The sequence below is a fragment of the Parasteatoda tepidariorum genome, chromosome 5 (genome assembly GCF_982258835.1).
Source record: "Parasteatoda tepidariorum strain Cologne lab strain chromosome 5, Ptep-v5.0, whole genome shotgun sequence".
Classification (NCBI taxonomy): domain Eukaryota; kingdom Metazoa; phylum Arthropoda; class Arachnida; order Araneae; family Theridiidae; genus Parasteatoda; species Parasteatoda tepidariorum.
The window spans coordinates 3,252,025-3,278,166 of record NC_141759.1 but is presented as its reverse complement, the minus strand read 5'-3'; the positions used below and the strand labels follow the sequence as shown (position 1 = coordinate 3,278,166).

At 27.0% G+C, this 26,142-nt stretch overlaps 1 protein-coding gene and 1 long non-coding RNA gene across 2 annotated transcripts in view; one reads left to right on the top strand and one right to left on the bottom strand.

Moving 5' to 3' along the window:
- LOC147808489 (uncharacterized) overlaps positions 1-19,643 on the top strand; it is a 29,864-nt gene extending 10,221 nt beyond the window's left edge. Inside the window, exons 2-3 of the long non-coding RNA XR_015433581.1 lie at positions 2,700-2,807; positions 19,509-19,643. This is a non-coding gene — a long non-coding RNA (uncharacterized LOC147808489). The remainder of the gene's footprint in view (positions 1-2,699; positions 2,808-19,508) is intronic.
- LOC107455575 (glutaminase liver isoform, mitochondrial) overlaps positions 4,450-26,142 on the bottom strand; it is a 51,091-nt gene continuing 29,398 nt past the window's right edge. The window contains exons 8-15 of the mRNA XM_016073199.5: positions 25,948-25,980; positions 25,324-25,382; positions 24,382-24,499; positions 20,691-20,867; positions 16,313-16,444; positions 12,866-13,020; positions 8,255-8,395; positions 4,450-5,693 (exon numbers count right to left, since the gene is read on the bottom strand). Of these exons, the coding sequence (XP_015928685.1) occupies positions 5,510-5,693; positions 8,255-8,395; positions 12,866-13,020; positions 16,313-16,444; positions 20,691-20,867; positions 24,382-24,499; positions 25,324-25,382; positions 25,948-25,980 (999 nt within the window). The 3' untranslated portion in view covers positions 4,450-5,509. The remainder of the gene's footprint in view (positions 5,694-8,254; positions 8,396-12,865; positions 13,021-16,312; positions 16,445-20,690; positions 20,868-24,381; positions 24,500-25,323; positions 25,383-25,947; positions 25,981-26,142) is intronic.

The window sequence follows — 26,142 nt, the reverse complement described above, 5'->3', positions numbered from 1 at the left end:
AGCAATTTGTAAAATAAATAGGTATAAAATCTTAAGCTTTGGCAATAATAATAAATAAATAAATAAAGGAAGAAATTGTCAAAAATGAAAAAAATAACATAAATTAAAATAGAACAATAGATTACAAAAATTCAAATTAAAAGCTACATAAAAATTAGAAACAAACTTGAGAAGAAATAAATATGTTTCTACAACAGCATATCACAACAAAAATTGGTTTGATAAAATTAAGTTTTAATTAAAAATAAGAAAAAGGAAAGCAATGAGAAAAAGCAAACAAGGTTTGCAAGGCAAAAAATTCAAATAATAATATAAATGCTAAACAAAAATATACTAAAAACATTTTTAATGAGATTCAATACTACATTATTGTAAAACTCTAAAAGTAAACAAAAAAAAAGTTTTTAAAATAGGAATCTATAATGTAAACAACAAAATAACTAAAATATTGCACAAACTTAAGATAAATGAAAAACCAAATAAAATGAATGTGCTATGAAAAAACAAAATGAATTACGATGATCAGTATTCTCTTATCACTGGCCTGTAACACAAAAAAAATTTTCTTATCGAATCAAGAATTTTGAGCATTGTAAAAATTATACACTATAAAATTTATTATGCTCTCAGACATTTCAAAGATTTGGTTTCATGGATCAAGATTTCTATAAGTTCACCTATAAATCCTGGACTTGCAAAGTTAGTTTAAAAGTGTAACATATATTCGAAATTATGAATTCAAGTTCAGTAGTCTCCGCTTAATGTAGTCCATTTGGAACAATAATTTTGGTAACATTGACTAACTGATAACGAGAAACTAATAACGAAATTAGAGAAACTTAACAATTCAAACCACACGTGTAGAGTTGGGAAAAAAAACCCTCACCCCATGTTTATGTACAGTATATTGCTTATGATCAAATCTAGAGCTTTATCACTGATATAATGAACTTGACATTATTAACTTTATTAAACGACAAATAATAAAATGGGCAGGCTACGCTATCAGAATGGACGAAGTTCGTACCACAAAAACTTTTTTCAATGCCAGACCAGTTGGCACACGAAAATTGGGCGTACCGAATTTAAGATGGATAGATGGCCTAGAAAAAAGTTCTTGAGAAAGCCAAGGCCCACCCCGGACTGTCATACCATTGATGATAATATTGCTTATAAAATGTATAAATTATACATAGTTGTAAAAAACACCCTTTGTTGATTGTCTGCGATTTTTCCTAAGATGATCATTCAAAAATGGTTTCTAATCATGATTTTTGAAGTCATCAGAACTGCATTGTACTCCAACTTTTTATTGCATTCCTCATTTTTGGTAATCTATCGTAACCATTTAAAATGTCAATCTTTTGCTTTCATTTAAATCAGTTCGTTTTCTGCTATTCTTGTTGTTTAACTCTTAGGGAAGTGAGCAAAACTTAAAATGTTGACACACTTGTCCTCGGTTCAGATAAGACAGGAAGACATAAGACTCTCCTGAAGACATGAAGAAAATTATAACATGGCTTTAATAGCCAATCACCATATTCCTCTCCTCTTAAAGATGACTTTCTCAAAAATAAATATAAACATTAAATGACCACGGAAACTGATCTTTGACATACAAATTAATAGAATGGTTTTTGATAACGACAATCACGTTAAGCAAAGACTACTGTTACTATGTTAGATTTTGAAACTAAAAATTTTTGTCTTAATTTTTTTTATTTTTTACAAATTTTATTGAAATTTACAGCAATATTCCTATAAAAAAGTTTGTCAAAATTCTCTTGGAAAAAAAAAGAACTGTCGTATCTTAATACTAAAATTTTTTTATAATCTATAAAATAAAAATAACATTTTTAGCAATGTATATATTGAAGCAATCTAAATGCACAATGTATAAATTAAAATTAGTGAATAATGAAAGCAGTGTAAAATGAAATCAACCAAAAATCATGTTTTGAAGAAAACAACTTTTTAGTAAATAATTAGTAATCAAGTTATTACAAAAATTAATTAGTAATAATAAATTATTGTAATAACTGGATGATTAATTTCTTCTTTTCACTGCATATGAGGACCTGTTCTACTATTTATTAAATTTAAAATATAAAGAGAAAAAAAAATTAAATTACAGGTTAGTTATATATTAATTATAACTATTTAAATTATTGACTCATTTGAGTGTGAAGTAATTTTTCAAAAATAATAAAATCTAACTTTTCAGACTTAACTCATTGAATATAATATATAATAAGTTAACCAGTATATAAATTTGTTTTTTCGTCAGTTTATATTAAAGTTTTAAAAATCACAAGCTTTTCATTTTAGTGGATGCTGAACTTCAACCCTATGTTTCAAATGTTAATTTTACATTTCATGGGCAATAAATGCAGAGTTGATTTTATTTTATTCAACATTTAAACTCAATAAACTCCAAATTAAAAATTATGAATCATTTCCAGGAATTATAGGTTATTCCAAAGTTTCAAATTTTTATCAGGAGATTTTAGCAGGACCTTATTAAAAAAATATTAATACAGAAACACTTTTCAATAAATATATTCAACATGGTAGTGTACCGTAACAATCTGAAAGATGTTTTGATGCTAAATAAAGAATTATTTATGCCTCGTGAAATGAATATATTAAAAATAGTTTTCACACAAATATGTTTTTTTAATTTTTTATATTGCTTTTAGGATAGTGCAAACACACTTATTTAGTGAAAACATGATTTGCAGAAAATTTGCAAGCACACATAGAATCTTTTTACAAGCTTTGATAATAGACCATACATTCAATTCTTTGTAAGTAAGTTCTTCAATCTGTTAATTTTTTGCACTTGATTTTTACTAAAAATGAGAGTACAGTATAATAGCTGATCCCCAAATTTGCAAAAACAGATGTAAAAATAAGAAGTCATTCAGAGGTTTAAGAGAATTTAAAAAAAAAAAAGTACGTATTATTATATAATACCAAAAAATTAATTTCTGAAGTACCCATACAAATATAAAGCCTTTCCCAGCAGTTTATAGTAGTACAAAAATTAAAAATTCAATGTAAAATTAAAAACATTCTTATTCTTTTGCTGCAATTGCGCAAAACAATTCATTACCTTAGATGACTAGGTTAAAAGATATGTGTTAAGAGCATGCTCTAACAAAAGTTAAGTAAATAATGTGGAAAGTAGGGGTGCGTTGGAAATTCAAAAGTGTCTTAAAGTTTTTACAGGTAGTGCAGAAAATTTATCTGTTGATTAAGAAATACACAAAATCTTATAACTTTGTATTGAGATTTTCAGTTCCAAATTACCATAAGTTTTACTAAAAATGCTGAAAATTATAGACTAAAAATAAAATAATAGATTTTGTTGATCAGCTTGAAGTAGTGCTTAAAAGTTACCATTTCTTAAAAGTGTATCAGTACAAAATTTTAGAATGATAATTGAACATCTTCTGCCATCTCCACAACACTGAAGTTTGCGGTAGAAGAAAATAATGGAAGATTTAATTCTGTCACCTTAAAGGAATAATCCAAACTTAAGTTATGCAGCAAAAGACACTGAGTTTTAATTCTATAATTTTATAACAATAGTCTAGTAAGAAATTCTAACTTTTAAGCAAAATTGAAATAAAAAACACAAATTAAAATTTTTTTAAAGTATTTTTATATGTAATTCTTAAGAGTTATTGAGGATATCATTTCAGAGTTTAGAGAGTAAGAGAGGCTAGAATATTGATAAAATGCAATTTTTTCTTAGTATTTTTGATTGTTTTTTATAATTTATTTTTTTTTATATATTTTCTGCTGTAACTTTTTAATCAATTTTAAATGACTTTTATTTTATTTTAAGAGCATTTTGCCCCTGAACCAATTTGTTTCTTAAAAGTTATTACAAATTTTACAACCAACCTTTTATTTTAAATATGCTACGATAACAAGTGTTTGTGTTAAATAGTGTTTAACAATAAAAGAAATTGCTTTTAGGACATTCTTTTCATTTTAAGAATATCAAAAACAAATTGATATAAATTAGTTCTGATATTTTTTGAAGACTGTAACTAAAGATTAATAAATAATTTTATCTTTAATAGGTACTTACATTTTTATTCCTTAATTTCACATTTATTTTAATTACTACCTTAATTATTTTAGCAATATTATAAATGCAAAATTACTAGTAATAAGTTTTTAAATAAAAAAGTTGATAAAAAACACGGCATCAAAAATTCAAAAGGCATTGTTTTTATTTTTGATCATTTTTAAAGAACTGTTTTTTTTTTTAAACATTTTTTAAGAATTTCTTTGCTATTAATAAAGCTCAGATTTTGATGACACTTGCATTTTTTCACACTTTAGATCATTTAGAGCATTTTTTTTAAATTTTAGGACAGTATTTTGAAATTTTTAGAACTACTAGCTCATTTTTACAAATTTTACCAATTTTAATTTCTGTTGATATTTCTAGTCACAAATAATTGTAACACTTAATTTGACTTAAAGCTTGTATAAGAAATACAGTGTGTTTAAAACATTCCAATCTTAACTAAATCTTGCCAGTTTCAGATTATTATTTTTGAGTTTAGTTGAACAATATACATGTATCAAAACAGTTTTCATTACTTCTTCAGTCTATTGTTAATTTTGAGTTTAACATTAATTCCAAACTTTAATGAAAATTACCATTTAATTTTCCTTAATGTACTTGTTTTAATACAATTACTAATACTGTATGCTCTCGATATCTCGAAAGTTAAAGGGACGCTTAAAAAAATTTCCAGATAGCAATACTGAATATATTTTAAATAATACTCTAAAAAGTAGAGTAAGGGAACATAAATGATAGTTGGCTATAACAGTCTAAATACACCAATTATAATTTTATTTTTAAAAGTAAGACAAAAATAATTCTTCATTAAATAGAAAAAAATTGGTTAACAATGAACTTACATTCCCATTTATCCGAAAAATTTATTTTCTATTTCGAAAAAAAAAAAATGGTAACAAAGTTTTTGAGATATCAAGAGTATGCTGCATTTATATTATATATATAAATCTATATATATGTGTGTATATACAATATATATATGAAGTTTCAGGATAGAAATGGGGCTTTAGATTAAAATTCTTGTTTACTTACAAGGCTTTTTTTCCTTCTTCATTTTAAAGGCATTTTTTGCAATTTTTTAAGGACACTTTTAGTGATATTTTAGGTCATCAAAATCTGGGCATTAGTTATCAATATTCTAGTCTTGGTTATGAGACTTTGCCTACTTTTAATGAGAAAAAATTATTAACTTTTTCACATAACTGCTAAAAAATAAATTAAGACTTCTCGACTCACGGGACAATATCTAAGAAAGTTTGGACATAGTGTAAACACCATTCTAATTTTTTGTTTTTCAATACAATTTATCACCAACAAAGTCTTTATACTCATCACAGGCACTAAATAGATGCATTTTTTAAATCTGAAATCTATGTATAATATCACAACAATGAAGAAAAATCACTCGAAAATTTTCTCGTCGATGGTCGAGGATGGATCTTCCAGCTTACGGCGGGTCTTCTGTTTTTCTGCGTTCTGAAGTTTGTTTATGTCTTCGTCCCGCATGGATTCCCATTTTTCCAGGAATTCGGCTACTTCTGAATGTCCGAAAGCATAAGCTTCATCCAGAGGGGTGTGTCCCCATCTGAAACAAATTAAAAACGTTGTATGAAATTATTTTTTCTTCATGTTAGAACCTAGGTATAAAGATTATGGATACTTTGGGATTATACCGTCGACCTGCCAACGCTTGAGAAAATGCGCAAGTCCTTTGTTACCATAATAATGAAAAGCAATTTCCAAAATAAACATTCTAAAGATTTAAAATTTTTCAAATAATAATAATAATAATATTACAAAAAAATTTAAGAGTAAAAAAACCTAATAAAAGAGTGTAATAAAAAGAATTATTCTTGAATCCAACCAAACACATTATTAGAATCATTTTGGTGGCCAAAAAACCCTTGATAGCTTTTAAAGCGCAAACAAACAAGTCATTATGCTTGCGCAGTCGCTGACACATAAATTCGTTTAAATACAAATCTAAGTGCTTTCGGGTAGTTCCGCAGTGTTTCTTGCTTCACCATACTCTTGAAAATATGCTACTGCATTCTCTTTGGTGCTAGGCAAATCCCAAATTTGAATAATTTTGCAGAGGTGTAAAATATTTCAACACGCCACAACAGAAAATTTCAACTAAATGTTGAAAATAACATATGGTTTCATAAAAATGAGTAACACTTGGGTACATAAACAAAGTGACAGTGATTAGGTTTGTCTATTGGGTACTTGCATTCCAAGACAAGCCATACCCAGACATATGACGACAGTGCCAGGTAATCTTTAACAGCCAAATGACGCATTAAAGTTGAGCTAAGTTTTTCAACATAATTTAGAATTTTAATTATCTTTAATTAAATACAGAGCCATATAGAACAAATTTTATTCAAATTTATTGAAATATAATTCTTTATTGTCTTCGTCTTTTACTTAACCTTTATGTAATCATTCGTTTATGTATTTTATTGTAACCGTGATATATTTTTCTTTTTTGTACCAGCCAACTTTGATGCATAATAAGTTTGTTTACGTTCTACAGAGCTTCTTGCCTTTCTTTGTGTAAATATATAGTAAAAGAATTAATATCTTTGTGAAAGTATATCATAAGAGAATTGGTACTTGGCTTACTCGAACAGTCTAATGCTACGTTTCAACAACAAATTAGGATTGAAATATCCACACTACATCACTTGCAGGCACTTTATGGTTGAAAAGAAGTAGTGGCATAGCTAGCGAGGTCAGTCCTCGGGTGCAGCCTTGGAGAGGTGCCAAATTCAGGAAAAATTACTAAAAATGAATTCTAGAGTAAAATGTTTTTGCCTTTTAAATATCTCTACTTACATTTGATATTTGCAGGCTCATCAACTTCGTCAAACTTTTCTTTAATTCATCTAAAAATTGAACAGGAAGTCTACTAATACTTCATTTTGTCTTGCAGATGTTCTTTTTTCTTTTAAATGTTTTTTAAAAAATTGGTGATATTTTTAGTAATGAGAAATGTCTTTAGTAAGAATGCTCACCTTCCAAACAAAAATAATAAATGCAATCAAAAACACCAAAGTGTAATAGAAACTAAATTTGCAGCATATGCTGTGAAATTTTGAATCCAATCTAAAACTTATGAAGTTACCTTGTTTTTAAAAGCATCATGTAAATCTTATTCAAAGTAAAATTTAAAAATAAATGTAGCACCTATTACGGTAGATTTAAACTTCTACATTATCCAAAATTTAAAATGGTCTTGAAAATCCCCCTCTTAAATTATGAAAACAAGCAACAAAAGCTATAGAAACAAAAAAATAATTAATAAATTAAACATTTTCATCACTACTCGACTAAATCAAAAGCAAAACTTTATATTATGAAAAAATAAAGGACAAAACATAGGACACTTTAAGACATTTTTCTCTCCAAAATATAGGACAACTGCAAGGTCTGCAATAATCCAATCTATACTCTCCATTTCTTCTCTGGATGGAGAATTTGAAGAACTTAATGTAATTGCATTGATCAATTGAAATGCAGTGAGAATGACCATTTACAAATCAAAAGATCATTTTGCAATTTTTTTTTACTCTGTATTCCAATTCTATACCATTCTTTAAGATCAGCAATTTTTTTTCACATAATTTAATAATAAAACAATCTGTGAAATGCTATAAGAATTAAATTGAAAATATATTAATAATAAAATGTCAGCAAAAAAAGCGGAATGTAATACGGTAAAATAAACATAACATAATTTACCAAAAAAGTGCTAGGTTGCTCAAACTTTGTAAAACCGGTACTAAAAATCATGCATATCTTTAGAAGCATTTATGTTAATTATTATCACTTTCAAGAAAAGGAGTGGGTTTATCCATATTCTTTTAACATTAGAAAAATTGTTTCAAATAGCTTTATATAAATAATAAGAATGTAAGTGTATTTATATGTAGTAACAAACAACTTATAATTAGTTAAAAATATGTATATAACTGAACTGGTTAATGAAAAAAAAGTAATAACTAATTTACATAAACACAGTAAAATGGTTAAACTTTGTTTATATCATAGTTAAAAACAATGAATCTGAAAAAGTTATCCATTTAAAACTGCATGTGAGTCGAAAATTACGTACACAATATAATCAAAGTGAAGACTGACCTGTCCTGGGGTTTGTGGTCGACCCCACACACTTTTAGTAGGAATTCAACACATTCCAGGTGTCCCTCAGAAGCAGCCAAGTGGAGGGCTGTCCGTCCATCATAGTCACTCTGACCCATGTCCATTCCGGACAAATAGTGCCTTTAAACATTAATGGAAGAGGTGTAATCAGAAATTTGCAATAGAATAAATCAATACAAGATTTTTAAATCTTTTAGAGCAGAAAAGTTGACAGCAGGACTTTGAATGGCCACCTTAATGAGCAATGCTGAAATAAATTCTAAACCTTTGTAGAAATGGTAAATTTTATAAAAAGTTAAGTGTTATCATATCCGGCATCATCGAAATATAACTTCTTTTTTTCTTTTTTTTAAAAAATTTTTTTTTACCCCATTGAGGCAACAGATTAATTCAAAGAATTTGCAGGACTCTTACTAGAAAAGAAGGTATTTTTTCTCTGACTTTTCCAGGTAAATTTACATAAAATTCCAGAACTTTAAAAAAAAAAAAAATTTAACAAAATATATATTTAACAAAAATGTTAAATAAAATTATATATAAAATTTCAACTTCAAAAAAGCATTAAATTATTTTTATTTAAAAAAAAATAGATGATTTAATTAATGTTAACTCTGATTAGAAAGAATAAACTGTCAAAACTATAAACATGACTGAAAGGATTAAATAAGACTAAAGGAATTTACTAGGCAATATTAAAAAAACAAATATTTTATTAGGACGAAAAACAACTTAAAAATAATCTATATAAATTAAAGTTAAATCGAATTTAATTAAGGTAACATTTTTTAAAGCTTAAATGCAATAAAAAATTAAAACCCAATATATTGACATAGATTGAAAATTAATTATGGGAAAGATAAGCATCTTTAAGATTTCAAAACTTAATTGAGCGATAGTAATTTAAAAATAAAATAATTTAAAAGAAACAACAACATATTTTCAGCACCAATTATCAAACAATCCAAAAAAGAAAATATATAAACAATCCATATTTAATTAAAATTAATCCATATTTATTAAATTAAGTCAGATAGAATAGATAACTAAAAAAATAATGCTTTTTAACAACTAGTAAAAAAATTTTTTTCCAAAAACATGAAACAAAGCTGTAAGACAAAAAATAAGAGTAGAACTTATTTATTAATAAATAAGTTTAAAAAAAAAACATTTAACTCATCCAAAAGAAAAAAAAAAACTAAATTACTAAGAAAATAAAATTATAAAAATAGTATACAAGCAATCTGTATTTAATTGAAATTAAATTACATTTAATCAATTGATGAATGAATTGAATAATTGGATTTTTCTTTTCTCTTGTTAAAAAACAAGAGAAGGGGGAAAAATTATAAAAATCAATATGTTAAAATTTTCTATTTAAAAAAATGAATCATATATAAGATAGATAAATAGATAGAAAATATAAATCACAATGGTAAAACTTTTAAATTATAAAATATACTTAAAAAAAAACTTATTTTAATGATAAATATCAAACCAGCACAAAAAGAAACTAGAAAATATGTAAGTCAATTGAAGTCATTCATTTACAGAGTTGCCACTCAAATATGGAAAAAAAAATTCCCTGTAGATATTATACACAATATATTAAGAGGAAACACAATTACTGAGCTCTTGTGTCAGATATATTGGCCTAACTAAACTAGTTTTAATAGCTGGAAAAACGAACAGCTGAACATACTTAAATAACACTAGCAAATGAAATAGTTTAGTATACTGAAATATCATCCTTAAATATCTCATAGATTACGCTTTAAATGTTCACCATTTTTTAAAAGACAAAAATAAGACATACTTAAATAACACTAGCAAATGAAATAGTTTAGTATACTGAAATATCATCCTTAAATATTTCATAGATTACGCTTTAAATGTTCACCATTTTTTAAAAGACAAAAATAAGTAATAAATTTCCCTGTATTTTCCCAATTTGTAAAGAAAATAATCAAAATTCTGTTATTTTAGGAAATTTTTAAATTTCCTGTATTTTTCAGGTTTATACTGTTCTCTCTGTGGAGTGGCAACCCTGGTTTAATTAAAGTTATACTAAATTATAATAAAGTAAAAACTTATTTAATACCTAGTTATAAGGAAGAAAAGAAAATGATAAAATATGAGGAAAACTTATTAATCAAATTAAATAAAAACAATACTTAAATTATCGAATAGAAACTAATTATTTAAAAGAAGCATTATCATAAATATTAAAACCCTCAACAAGGCAGGATATAATGAAATCAATCAAATAAAAAAAAAATCTTTATCCTAAAACTCATGAATAAGAACTAATTTATTGAGTATGAAATTTATTGCAAATGGAAAAAAAAAAAAAAAAAAATTCAAAACGTAGATGAATTCAAAATGTATCACTCATAAAAAGTGAAAGCAGCAATCATCTTCATAAAGTAATCGTCTACTTTTAGCTATAAATACTTGTATGTTTGAGTATAAATTATCTTCTGCTTTCGTTACATCAGGCAAAACTAGCGAATGTTACACCTCTAAGGAATAAGAATTCATTCAATTAAAAAATATTCTTGCTTTAATAGATATAAAATAATTAAACATAGCAGATGATAAAAAACGTTTTGTTCTGAATAATTAATGCACGCTCCGAAATGATAAAGCAGTAATTACTCATAATAAATCAAGGACAACGAAAAATGAAAAATAAAGGTGGATAAAAAAAAACAAATTTAAATGTCAATGCTCTTAAGGCAGTAGTTCTTAACTCCAACATCCAATTCACAACACTCCAGAAAAACTTGAGAATAAAATCTTGAGGATACACTTAATGACTGTAGGTCCTGAAAAAATCTTATTATTATTTTTAAATCCTCAATTGGGTAAGCGCAAATTACAGTTAAAAACTGAAATCTTGCAATTTGATGAGGTGTCAAATTCCCAGGTTTGAGATAAAATGTTGTTTCTCCCAGACAATTCCCGGTACTGGCGTGTACAAATCCAGGACTTTGTATATTTTTCAATGACAGTAAACGACATTTCAACATTATCACTGCAAGATTAAACTCACTTCAACAATTTTTTTGTAAGAATATTTTGCAGAACAGAAGCTTTTGAAAGAGTTGAATACATCAAATCTTGGAAATAGTAAAGAGCCTATATTTAAATCATCATACAACACAATATATATCTGGCCAGATAACAAGGCATGACCGGCGGAATAACGTCTTATTTCTGTTTTTAAAATCATGTGTTTATCAGGGGTAATTGAGACACAGCGAAAAACCCTGAAAATTTCATTTGCAAAAAATCAATATCAATTTATATATCATACATGTTTTGTACTTAACATAATTTTTTTCAGTAAGATTTATAATTAAATTATCCACCAATGATGATTATCACACTTTTATAGTAACTAATCTTAGTTCTTACAAGAATCGCGATGCTGGATTTTTAAAATCGTGCGAATATGAAATGTGAAATTGGATTTTAAAATCGCGTGATTATTATTTTAAAATTGTGTGAATACGAATCGCAACGTGTAACTTTTAAATTAGGTAAATACGAAATTTGATGTTTTATATTCAAACAGGGTGAATATGAATCGCGATATTAGCGAATTCGGCCACAGTTTTAAATATTCAAAATGGCAGAAATCCGTCAAACCAAAAGAATCAATTGGCGAATTTCTGTCCATTGGAAGAATAATCACATGTATGTGAGTGTCTCGTTATAGCGAAAGTTTCAAAATATAGATTTTAAATTGAGGAATTCCGTGAATATTTTGTCAGATTATAAGTTTTTGATTAGTAAAAGTCCGAGAACCAATGGTCTTGAGAAATGCAGAATTCCGTTATATTCCCAGAAAAATTATATACCCTGCTTTTAATTTTATCACTCGGAAGGATAATATGAAAAACCCAGAAACCAATCACCCCTGATTTATGATGAATAGAATGGTTTGAAGTAAATTCATACAATATTTTACATAGTAGGTGTATTATGAGTATCAAGAAAAAATGAATGAAAATAAAATAATGCAGAATTCCCCCTTTTGGATAACTCAAAGGTGCAATTGTAATTTGAAAGAAATTTTTAGCACTTTAATATTATCTTTGAGAAAACAATATTCCTAAAAAATGAAGAGTTACAAAAATGAAATAGTCAGTATTTATATGCCCATCAAGTTAATTTTTTTTTTCATTCTTAAATTTATTGCTAAAATGTTACAAAATTTTTTTTTTTTTGTAAAACCTTAGATTTGAATGACCGCTATATTTTGTTCTTGTTGACGTAGGCCATTAAGACAATGGGGGTGCAATTGTTCGCACTTTCAAGTGGCGCCATCTATGGCCAAGAATTAGACTTCTGCTGCACCCATACTTTGCACCCGTTTATAGGGCGGACCCATTCATATACCCACAGATTGTAATTTTGACCTGAACTAGAGAATGATCAATCTCCAATCCAGTACCCAAAGAGGTATAATTTCTTATGGGAACATGGAGGACTCTGTGACCCGACAGATTTAATGTACACCAGTCACCATTTACTACAAGGGGATTATAACTGATGAATAAATTTGAATATGGCACACAATGTCACCTTCTCATGGCTGTGACATCTCCACTGGCAGCACTGAAGAGTAATCCAACAATCTTCAGACCTTTTGTCTCGTATTTCTGTCTTCTGGGATCTCTCTTCTGTGTTGTGTGTCTCAGGTTGTCATAATGATGGAAATTGAACACTCTCACCAACTCCTGAAATACATTTACCAAAATAATTATATTAATCAAAGTATATGTAATCATAGTTACTATTTGTAAATATGATTACAAATGTAATCATAATTTAAGATTTATTGTAGTTGGTTACATTTTACTCAAATGTGATATACTTCAAATCAAACGTGTTATACTTATATTTGTTCTAGATAATGTCATTTTTTGTTGCATGTTTGAAAAAAAAAATTGTAAAGCATTGCCTTTAGAAAGTAAATTTTTTTTATGAGGGGAAAAAAAAAAAAAAAAAACTAAATTTTTGCAACTGAGGAAAAACTTTATTTATTTATTTATTTAATTATTTTTTTAAAGTAGAGCATTTAAAGGATGACCAAACTGGGGCAAAGCAGAGAAATATTGAAGCATCTTTTTGCTTTATATGCATTTTCTTTACCAGCTACTCATAAAATCTCTAATTTAAAAACAAAAGCAGTCAAAATGTGAAGGAAAAAAATGTACGCAAAATAATTTTAGATATAACTTGTGAAATGTTACAGTGTTCCGTTGGTTTGGGACCACTAAACTTTCACACAGATGCTCACAAAATAATATTTGTGGAACGCCAAACCAGCAATCAATATTAAAAGATGGTTTGTTGCTTTGGTTTCTTGATTTTGAGTTTTGTGTTTTAATCTATGTAATAGCCACAAAATAGCATATTTCACCATAATTGTGAAGAATGCACATTCATTAAATTGTAATTTTTCACTTAAATTCATTTTATTAACTTTTTTTTTGTACAAAAAAATAATAATAAATAGACCAGTGAAACTATACACAGACTAGTATTATCTTCAAGGACCTATCTTTAGTAATGTTTTCAGCTTCCATTACAATTGCAGGGATGAAATAGCAGCATAATTATTTAGTAGCAGAAAAAATGTGCTTTGGAGCAAATAAATGTGGTTTTTGAAGCAGGTTGGAGTAAATAGTCATTATATACAAAGAAACTTGCTGCTTGTAACATAAAATTTTTGAGCAATAAGTTAACATTTTATATCATATTTAAAAGAGCTTGAAAAAATGCATTGTTAAATAAAAAAATATGTAACAGAAATGCAACAACTAACAAGGAATTACTTTTTAGAATTTATTTCTCAAGGCAATCAAATAAATGTGCCAATAATATTTGAAACTAAATAAAATTCCCAATTTAAATTAAACTTATTAACCCTCACCCATAAAAACATTTATTTATTTCAAATGGCAGAGGTAATTGACATGAAAAAGCAAAAACATAGGAACAAAACAAGAAAGTAAAAAGTCATCCCATAAAAACATACTATCATTAAAATTATATAGTAAATCATCAATGCAGAGTAAATTCTACAGGGGTATTTCCGGACGATCAGCCCTATTTGTTGTTTTTTGTTTTATTTTTGCAAGGTTTTTCAAATTATGATGTTTAACCTAATATTATTTAAAACCATGAATTTTGAATATCAGTTATCACTATTTGAACTGCTGGTTTTGAAACGATTCCAGTGTAAACCCACATTATTTAAAGACCATGTTTTTACCTACTTTTATGGAGTTACGCCTTTTAATTGATATTTTTAATTACATACTATATAATGAAGTAGTAATGACTATTTGTTATTGATTCATCCAAAATTCACTTTTTGTTATGTCTGATTTCATTGTAATTTTATGTTTATTGTTTTGGCCATTTCCACTTGTTTTTTCTAATTTATATATTTTAAAGAAGATATTATTGTAACTTGCATCTGTCAACTTCGATTGTATTACTTTTGGTTTTGTTTTATTTGTGTCGATTCTACAGTAAATCCTCGTCATTTATGAGCCCTTTTGTCAACCCTTTCCACAGGGTGTTTCTGATATTTTTAATACATTATATTACGACAACAGTGCTTTGAAAATTATGCATTTTAGGACTAAGGATTTCCATATTTCTGTGCCCCTTTCTACAAAAAGCAGGTTTCTAATAAAAATATGAATTCTCTACATCTTCATCCATCAATTAATATGTACATTCATAATTCTTTTGTCTATTGATAAAAAACAACAACAAAAAACTTGAAAAAGGAAGATTTTGGACAATTAGGGCTTTTATTCAGGACTGATCAAAACACTGCACGAAGTAAAAGCAACAATGTATTGGGAGTACAAATAAGTTTTCGTCATTTTATATAAAAAATTAGCAGTTTATTATGAAAAAACGGTTCTTCAAAGTATTCTCCATTACTAGACACTACTTTTTTCCCATCTTTCTGGGAGCATTTGAATACCACGTTGGCAGGATATCCACAAATCGACAGATTCCTTGGTTTCTTCAAATGATGTCAATTTCTGCTCAGACAGACCATGTGCCATCGACCAGAATAGGTGATAATCTGATGGGGTAAGGTCTGGAGAATACAGTGGGTAGAGTAGTGAAGTGTTTCCAAATAGCGAAATCAATTTTCATACAAAATTGAAGTTCAATGTCTTTTGGCTTCAGTTCGTATGGAACCCAACTTTTTTTATTATTTATTATTTTTGGATCAACAATTCTCAACAATTTTAAACGATGTGAAATCGTTTGCTGAGTTACTTGTAATGTAAGAGCAAGCTCTTTTTGGGGCTATCTTCTTCCAACAATTCTTCTAATTTCTTGCCTTTGTAAAATTTCCGCTCTTTGTATTCCACGTCAAACTTCTGAAACTACCCACGAAAACTTCTCTCACTTAAAGCAGCCTCACCATATGTTTCTCCAAGCAATCGATGCACCTCAGCTGCATATTTCTTCAAATTAAAGAAGTTAACCAAAAGTTCCCGCAAATAACACTTATTTGGCACAAAACTTGACATTTTTGCATGAAACAATTACGTAATGCTAATATGGAATCACTTATACTTTAAGGCTATGTTGCTACCAGATAAACACACATCTAACAATAAGACATTTAACACTAGTCAATTTCTACATAACCTTTCTGATAGTGCCATCTTGTGACGAACGGCCGGAACTTATATGTACGCCCAATAATTTGATACAATAGAAAAAAAATTAAAAAGATAGAAAAGAGCCTGATAAGAAAAAGAATTTTTTTAATATGTATTGTATTTAAAGTTTTGTTACAATTCTGCTTACATACATCTGTTGGCACGCTAATTGTTTTAATCAAGAACAATTAATCGAGAACATAAATATTGCTTATAACATTTATTGTGAAAAACCCTTACTTTTATTTGTATAAGTTTATTTATAACATTATAATCCAAATTTTTAAAGATTAAATATGTTAAATACTGTAAAAAAATGACAGACCTCACAGAATTGAACTCCACGCACAGAATTTCCATAGGAATCTAGGGGTGGCGACCACAGGCAGATTCCCATGACATTGGGAACCACAACCATTGTCGTTCCTGAAACACCTGATTTAGCTGGAAGACCCACCTGGATAAATAAACAAATATGTCAGAATCAAACAGGAACAAAAACAATTTTGTTTCATTGAATATTTTTGTCACTCCCAACAAGAAATATACATAAAGTATAATAAAGTAAAATCCTTTTCCATACAGTCAAGCCATTTGATCTTAGATCTAACCTCTAACGCTATACTTCCCATTGGTTTCTAATTGAAGATCTTAAATGTCAAGATCCATTCGGCAAGCCTTAAGAGACTGTATTTGTTGATATCAGCTTCCTTGAATATCCTATATAGTTCAAAATTATATGGTTGCCTTCATGAGCCATAAAAATTCAGAGCACTGAAAATTTTTCTCAAGGATTTCAGGGGATTAACCCAAGGGTAATTTTAATATTCTTAAAATAAAGATGAGGATATTCGTTATAACCAGTGGTCAGAAAAACTACATTATTTTTTTCAGTTTACTATAACTACTTTCTTACAAATGTAGTTAACTACAACTATGTTTATTTAAAGGTAGTGATTACAAACTACTTTGGAATTGTAGAAACTGCTTCACTAGGATTCACAGAGATTTGTTATAACCAGTGGTCGGAAAAACTACATATTTTTGTAGTTTACTATAACTATTTTGTTACAAATGTAGTTAACTCCTACTAAATTTTTCTGAAGGTAGTGTCTACTTCACTAAGATTCAAGGAGATTTGTTATAACCAGTGGTCGGTAAAACTACATTATTTTTGTAGTTTATTATAACTACAACTCCGTTTTCTTATAAATAAAGTGGCTACAAACTACTTTCGAAATGTAGTGACTACTTCACTCATTTAACAAGGATGAGATTGATGATTTTATGATGAATTTTATGAGTGTGCAATTGTTTAATAATAAATTCCAGGCAATTTAAGATAATAAATAGTTATGTGTTGACATAAAATTGTGTACTAATTTATTAATATATGAATGATTACATCGATACTTAATGTTTAGTAAAAAGGGAAATTACCAATTGAAAAAATAAAGCTAGAAATTATTTTTTTCTTCAGTTCACATAAAGGAGACAATTATTACTGGAGAAACTAACTAGTTTAGCAAATTATAGCAAATACATCAGTAACATGACTTTTTAAATTTAGAAAAGAAAATAAACTTTTACAATGGGAATCATTATGTTCATATTGTAATCTAATCTAGCTAGAGCCCTGTGAAACATATCAATAACTGTTAAGTAGAAACATATAGTAGCTCTTTAACATACAAAAATTGCTATTTTAGTTTGAAAAATTACATGATAATCAGCAACTGGTTACACGATTATTTTTCATTTGATTTGAATTTTGCATTTTATAGCACAAATAACAGCAACATTATTTTTTAAATTTTGAAATTTGCTGTTGAGATTTTTTTAAATTTTCGATTGCTGCAAATACTTTATGTTTCACAAAACAAGCAAAAAATCCTTTAACAAGGTCAAATTGCTTGTAATGCAGCTTGTAAATGAGGGGTGCTCCAGTTTGGAAAATTTTTATGTATTCTTGTGCTAACACCAAAACTGACACAAACAGATTGGTGATTAATTTAGTCTTTAGCCCTTCTTCGAACATCTTTAGACAAATCCTATTTTTTCCTTTTTTACCTGCCTGTGTAACATTCTTCTTTTCATGCACAGAATGTCAGTTTTGAATGTATTCTCTTCCAGTTTCTCTGATGTAGCAATGCCTATATATACTAATAATCGTAAATCGAAAAACAGTCACCTTTATAGTAACTAATTCAATTGGGCTAGGGACATCTAAAAGGCTTGTTTGAAGAAGCGACGTCTGAATTAAGAAAATACGAGCCATCTCGCAGGCGGGTAAAAATGCGAAAAATCTTATCTTCAGCGAGTAAAAGCGGAGAAAATAGCTAAAATATTTAAAAATGCGGAAGGGTTGGCAGTTATGCAGTTTGAATTTTTTTGTTCATCTTTGAAAATATAATTAATTTATTTCAACAGCTGAATTTTCTGAAAAAGCGGAACATTATTTAAAAAAAGGTGAAACTTTTAGAGAATCGGAGTTTTTGATAAAAAGGCTGAAATTCGAGAGACAAAAATAAAAAAGCGGAAATCTGCTAAAAAAATCTCATCCCTGATTTTAGGAACTGAACTTTGCTGGAGAAATTAATTTACACCAGTATAATTTACACAGCTAGAGAAATTAATTTAAACATTATGTTCAAAATGGTTTTGAATAAAAAATTTGCTTATATTAAACATGGAGAATTATTTAGAAACATGTATTCAGGTTTACATGAGACAGTTTGTTTTCTAAAACATTTCTTTTAAATTTATTCATTTAGTCTTAAACTTTTTATGCCCTTCTTGACAGTGAATATTGCTAGGAAATTAACAAATCATTGCAATTTGGTTATGCGTTTAATTTTCTTTAACTCTCTTTTATTTTCTATATTTTTGTTTCAGGTACTAGTTCTTTCAAGTTTTGAATCCCATTACTTGTAATAAAAAATAACTTTTGATTATTTAATTACAAAATGATCACATAAAAATCTTTATTACAATATTTTAAGAAAAGATTGCGACAATAAGAGATGCATGAAATTATTTAACATCGATGTGCCATAAGTAAAATTAAGTTATTGATAATTATGTAATTTTCAATAAGAAAAGGTTCATTCAATGAATTATACATTAAGTTAAGTGACCTTTTAGTAAAAGAAAATTATTAGATTTTTGTATTGATTACAACTCATTAATACACATGAAAATTATTTTATAGGCCATAATAATATAAGATACTTTGGGACCATCATGAAAAGCAATTTTTCAAAATAAAAATTCTAAACACATTAAATTTATCAAATAATAATAATATAATAATAACAAAAAAATGTAAGTGTAAAAATATGTAGTAAAAAGTGCAATAAAAAGAATCAAAACAAAGTAAAAACCAACTCAAAAATTTCCATAAATTTTTCGGAGACAGCTCAAGGTTATCCATCAGAAATAAAAAAAGTTTCAAAATTTGGCGGCTATTTAAAATGAAATATGAGGGGAAGCTTGTACTTTATTTTTTTAATCTTTTTTAGCCAATATTCCGTCATGCTGAGGGTATTTGTTGAAGAAGACAATAACAAAACGTTTGGCATGAAGCAGAATATTTGGCGGTGGTGAAGTTCATCTCAAGCTCCCTGAATTGGAACGCCAAGGGAAGAGAAATTTTTAACATTTTTTTTTAGTTCATACTGGTTCTCGGTCAATGAGTGAATGTCCTCTTCGAGGGGACGTTTTTATTCACTAAATTTTGTTTTCCTCACTTCACACAATTTAAGAAAGAAAGCAAAAAGAAGGCTGTGCAACGTCATTTCAAGAGTTCACGCTGGACATCCATTTGATGTGTACTTAGATGCAAAAAAGCTCTCTCCATAGGGATAATGGTTTTTCTTAACTTGCAGCAGAATATAGAATAAATTTACAAATACAATAATGAGAATTTTGCATTTATTATTTTTAATGTAAAGATAAAATTACTATAAATCAAAAAAGGAAAATGTTACAAAAATTCTTTCTAATAATAAAATCTGAAGAGTGTAAAAAATAAAACCTACATGAAATAAAAATGCAAAACCTAAATTTGAAGGGAAAAAAAAAGGAGGAATAGACCACAAATTATAATAAATTTAACATAAGCTTCTTTTTTAATAAAAAATTTGCTCAATTTTTTTAAAAATTGCGTTTGCTTTCCTTTTTGTCATTTAGTTACACATAAAAAGAATAGCAGTAATACCTTATAACATTATTTTACTGCCATACAAAATTTATACATAAATTTTTTCTGCTATATCTGTCATATATAATAACAGAGTTTCCACTCAATTTCAGAAAAAAAAATCCATGACTTATCCAGGTATATCAGTTAAATTTTAATGAAAAACCATACCCTATTTTATCATGCTATTTTTCATAAGAAAACTTTGATTTTTTTTCATTTGTAATATTAAATATTAGATTTTGTGAGCAAAAACACATAATATAATAATAAGGGAAACATGAAAAAATTTCACTAGAAGGTGTTTTTTTATAAAATTATTAAAATTGAATCTCAATAACTGATTACTGTTATGGACAATTTTAAGACTGGTTATTTTCCTGATATAGAAATTTTCTATGCTTTTTCTAAAAAATTGCAACTTTCCCTGATTCTCCCTGACCCGTGGGAGTCCTGTAATACGTTCAAGGCTAGATAAAAGAAAAATGCATGATTGTATTACCTTGAATGCAAACTGACCAGAATAGTCGTACATGCCACAAGAATGCATCAGAGACAGAACATCACGGACAGAATGGGTGTCAATAACTTGCTGCCCAGTAATTGGGCAAATCCCACCATTTGCCAAAGTGGCAGCCATCACACCAACTGTCTCACAATTCACTTCCAAAGAACACATCTAAAACAGAGAATGCAGTCTCAATATTTTGACACAACAGCATGTGATGCCATATTTCCTAGCTTTCATTCTTAATCGAATTTTAATTAAATGAAACCAATTATTTAATTTTTATTGCATTTTATAAAAAGCTAATATAAATTTTTATTCCTTTCTTAACAATCAATGTAACGGCTAACTTTTTATTTCAATAAATGTAAAACTCATTCATTCAATGCCACGACTAAATCTAACATCAAAATTTATTTCTTAATTTCTCTTACCACAAAAATGTTTCAGTTACAGGGTTATACTAATTCTCATGATTCTTTTTGATAATTAGCTATAGCCAAATTATTTTAAATTTAATATTTATTACAGGGGTTGACATTGCTTTTTGATTATTTTATCTTTCAATGAATCACCAACCATGGATATCTTCCCATGCTCTTAACTGTCTATTGGGAACTATTCAATAACTTTTTAATTTGGCTTTTGATTTATCTCCTGTCAAGGCTCAAGGGGGATTTATCTCCTGTCCTTATCGATATTATTTTGCAAAATTTATTATTCCACTTCAAAAGTCTTACAAACAAAATATAATTTTGTATCTTGAGCTCTACTAATACTAGGGAATAAAACTTTAATTATAATTATGATCCAGTTATCATCACAATCTTCAATTAGTCAGTTATACCATACAACTCCTGCACCAAATTTCGTCATTATAAAGCATACATTTCTTTAATACATCAGCATCAAATACAAAAGTTGACAGGAAAAATACCAATTAATTGTTGGCTGGTATTAAATTTTTAGTTATTGTAAAAAGTAATTGAAAAAACGTGCACAGCTTTTAAGCAGGCTTAGTTAGATTTATTTTTTGGCCCAATTATAATTAAGACTAACTTTATATTAGATTAAAATGTTCCATTCATACAAATATACAAGATAATTGAATAAAAAATGTCATAAAATACGTTAAAGTTTCTAAACTAATTTATAACACCTGATTATAGTTTTCTAAAAGGTGCAAAAAAGTCAATAGTGTAACATTTCTTTACTATTATCAAATAATGATAATTTATTCTTCAATAATGCTTGGATTATAATCATCATGTTCATAATGCAACAATAATAATTCTTTAATAGCAATTACAGTGTTCATACTAAAAAAAAAAATTTTTTTCCCCCTGACTTTTCCAAGTAAATTTATAATAAATTCCGGAATTTAAAAAAAAAAAATTAAACAAGATTTATATTTAATAAAAATGTACATTAAATTATAAATAAAACTGTAACTCTAAGAAAGCATCTATAAAGTATTTTTAATTACAAAAAATTAGACAATTTAAATATTGCCAACTCTGATTAGGAATAATAAATTGTCACATTTATAGTACAGACAATTATCAATATAACATTTAATGATCATGTTGTATGGGTCATGTTAAAGGGAATAATGTAAGATTAAAGGAATTTACTATACAATATTTAAAAAAAAATATCAGTTGGTGAAAAAAAAATATATGAATGATCTATACATAATTGAATTTAAATCTTATCCACGCAAGAAAATTTTTGAAAACAAAAACGTAATGAAGAATTAAAACCCAGTTAGAATTCATTAAAAATTAATTATGGGAAAGATAAGCACCAATAAAAATGCAAATCTTAGTTGAGCGATAAATGATTAAAATATATATATATATATATATATTTAGCATCAATTAACAAACCATTCTAAAGAGAAACTAACAAACATATAAACAATCCATATTTAATTAAAATTAATCCATATTTATTAAATTAAGTCAAATAGAATAAATAGCTGAAAGATAATGCTCTTTATCAATTGATAAGCAGAAAATAAATAAATAAACAAATTATAAAAACGCAATATTTACAATCCTTGCCATAAAATAAATAAATTTTGCTAAAATATGAAGTAAAGTTGCAAGAAGACGAACAATAAAAGTAGAACTTATTAATAAATAAAATAAAAGAACTTTTTGACAAATAAGTCCCCTAAAAAAATTATAAAAGAAAACTGACACAAATAATCAGTATTTAATTGAAATTAAATCATATTTAATCAACTGACGAACGTTTTTTAGAAAAGAATAAAGAAATAAATAGAATTTATCATAAATAAAATGAATGAATAGAAAGAAAATATAAGTTATGATGGTAAAAATATGAGATTAATAAAAATGTTAAAGAAAAAAAACTTTGTTCAATGGTAAATACCAAACCAACACAAAAGAAACTAGCAAATATGTAAGTTAATTAATGTTATTCATTTAATTGAAGCTAAGCCAAATTATAATAAACTAAATAAAACCAAATTATAACTAAATAAAACCAAATTATATATTATATGATTTATTAAAATCACCAAATTAACTAATATAAAACAAAACTACTGATTAAAAAGCACAATATACTTCATACCTAGTTAATAAGAAAATGATAAAATTCAAGGAAAACTTATTTATCAAATTAAATAAAAACAAAGCTTAAATACCAAAAACGGTAAAATAATTGAAACACTACATGGATTTATGATTGTATCAATGCAAATTAAACACATCAAAAAGGGATTATACAAATACGCAATTCAAATTTTACGTGTTGTAATAATAACTAAATTTAAAAAACCATGGAAAAACGTCATCCCATTAACTGCAAAAAAAAGAGACCAAAACAATGATTTATGATGGTATCGAGCGCGATGAAACGCACTTTTTGAAATGTCTATGTTGTTAATATCATATTAAAAATTCTTTTAAATTGTAGCCAAATAAAAAAGTAATCAAATATATCACATTGGTTAAATAATTCTTCTGCTACAAATCGTAATTTGCAACAAAAATTACTACACACTAAAATATAAGTTTAAAAATGAAAAAAAAAACACAAGAAAAAAATTACCATTTTTTTCAAGCGAACGATCTATTAAATTATTGTCTGCCATTTTGGAATTACTTTTAAGATTATCAATTTTACATTTTTGTGTTTGCTTCGGTAATTCATTAATTCCAGTCGAAGTTAAAATGAAATTTCTCTTACAGCGTCTTTTTTTAGGTTTAACTAAAGTTGCGTTCTTGTCTAAGAATCATTAAAAAAAAAAAGTCGTTATTGCGCCTGAATAAGAACTTAGGAAGAAAAAAAAAATAGAGAGCTGGTAAGGGTACAATAAATGTCCTCATAAAAACATTTTGCGAATAAAAAATAAAATTTTAAATTAGAGGAACTTCAAGAAAATTTTGTCGGAATATAAATTATTGATTTGCTGAAATTAGCTTAATTACCCGAATTAGCTTAAGAATCACATGCCTGTTTATGTTATTTAATTATTCTTGTATCTTAAAGAAGCATCCTAGATTATGAATAGTTAAAAAGCTTTTAAATTACTGCAGAGCCGTTTTTTTAACTAAGCACTTTTTGTTCACTTTGTTTTGAAAAAAATGAAGTAATGGTAAAAGTTTAAAATTAGTTTATATTTAATACATATCAGTTTTTCATCCCTTACTTGGAAATAAAAATCCATAATATCTTTCAAATTTGCCTTTTCAGGATAGCACTTATTCTCTTTCATGTAAAAGCCTATTGAATAGTTTCTGTCAGCAGCTTCACGCTCGGAAAGGAATCTACAGAAAACAAAAAATTAATTTATTTTTTAATTACAATCAATAAATTTTTTTTAAAGATTGGATTGAAGAAGGGTAGCGTTAAGCAGGAATTAGATTTTGCCAAACTTAAAAAGAATAATGTGACAAAGTTACAAAAGAGACATGGTAAAAAGGCAGGAGAAAAAATTAAAATATTGATAACTTTCGAGTTTAGGAAGCCACGTTTACATGAAAAAGACAAATTCTTCGACAGTTAAGCTTTAAGAAATAGTACAAAAATTTTCTGAAAATCAAATTCATCTATAAAATGCATTTATTTGATAGTAATATTATAAATAATTTTTTATGAAATAAGCAACTATGGCTGGCCAAATGGCAGTAGAGATACATATTGTAAGCTTTTTGAGTTTTACAAGTGCACGAGAGTTGCTTCCAAAATTTGTTTATCCAAATGCATTAGATGTTTATTAAGGCAAATAGTGGTTTTCTCAAACTCTTATAATATTGCATCCTCTCATAGCTGCAACATTTTTTAAGAGGCAGGCAAAAAATTTGGATGATCAAACTTGTGACCACGATATCTTGCTCAAAAAACCAACTGATTTTATTAATCCAGCATTGAGGATTGAGCGTATTAGATGGCAAAAGACTGTTGATGATGAGGATGATAGTACATCATTGATTAAAAAAATTATATTTAATGCGAAAAAAATATGCTTTCTATATCAACAACCATTCTGTATTTAAAAAATTTTTCATAGGGAAATTGTAAGATAAGAATGCAAAGGTTACACTACTATAGGCAACCCTAAAGATTAATATTTTTATGAAATTAGACATACGTGGCATTATTAAATCCAAGGTATTCTCCACCAGCCATGGCCTTGTAATATTGACAAATCTATAACGAAGAATAGGTTAGTTTTATAAGAATGTTATTAAGATAGAAACAAAATAAGTTTTTTATTAAAAAGTTAGTGTTTTTAATGAAGTCTTATATAAGATTTTTATATAAAGGTGAATAGACACAAAATAAATAACAATAGATAGAAAAATATAACAATTTTAGTAGTGTTCTTTTTTAAATTAAATTTTTTACTGATTGAATTACTTTATCATGCGTATTATCTAATTATTAAATGGTTAATTTAATATAAATACTTTAATTCACTATTTTCCATACTTTTAGAAGTAGATTTTAAATTTTTCTTTTTTGAATTAGTATTTATGTTTGCAGAGTTGGAATAGATGACAAATAGGCTACATAAGACAAATAATATTCCATTTGTATTTCATTCATTGTTGAAATTTTGAAATTTAATCTTAAAATGTTTTTTTACAGGAAATATGAATTTAGAGCCAAATTATATACTTTATCATTGGGAGGATATTATTTGATTGATTTCATTTGAAATAATTATATTTAAAAACAATATTTAGAAGGGGAAAAAAAAGAGCTCACTTACCCAATCAAATTTTTCTGATACTCTCATTTCAGGCTAGAAAAAAATAAGAGTTGAAGAAAGAAAAGTAGTTTTATTTTTATAAACTAAATGAATCAATGCAATCAATATTAACACACAGGCCTCACTATTTGGAAAAACAAATGAATTGATATAGAGATTGAAGGACATAAAACCTTCACTATCCTAAAATAATGG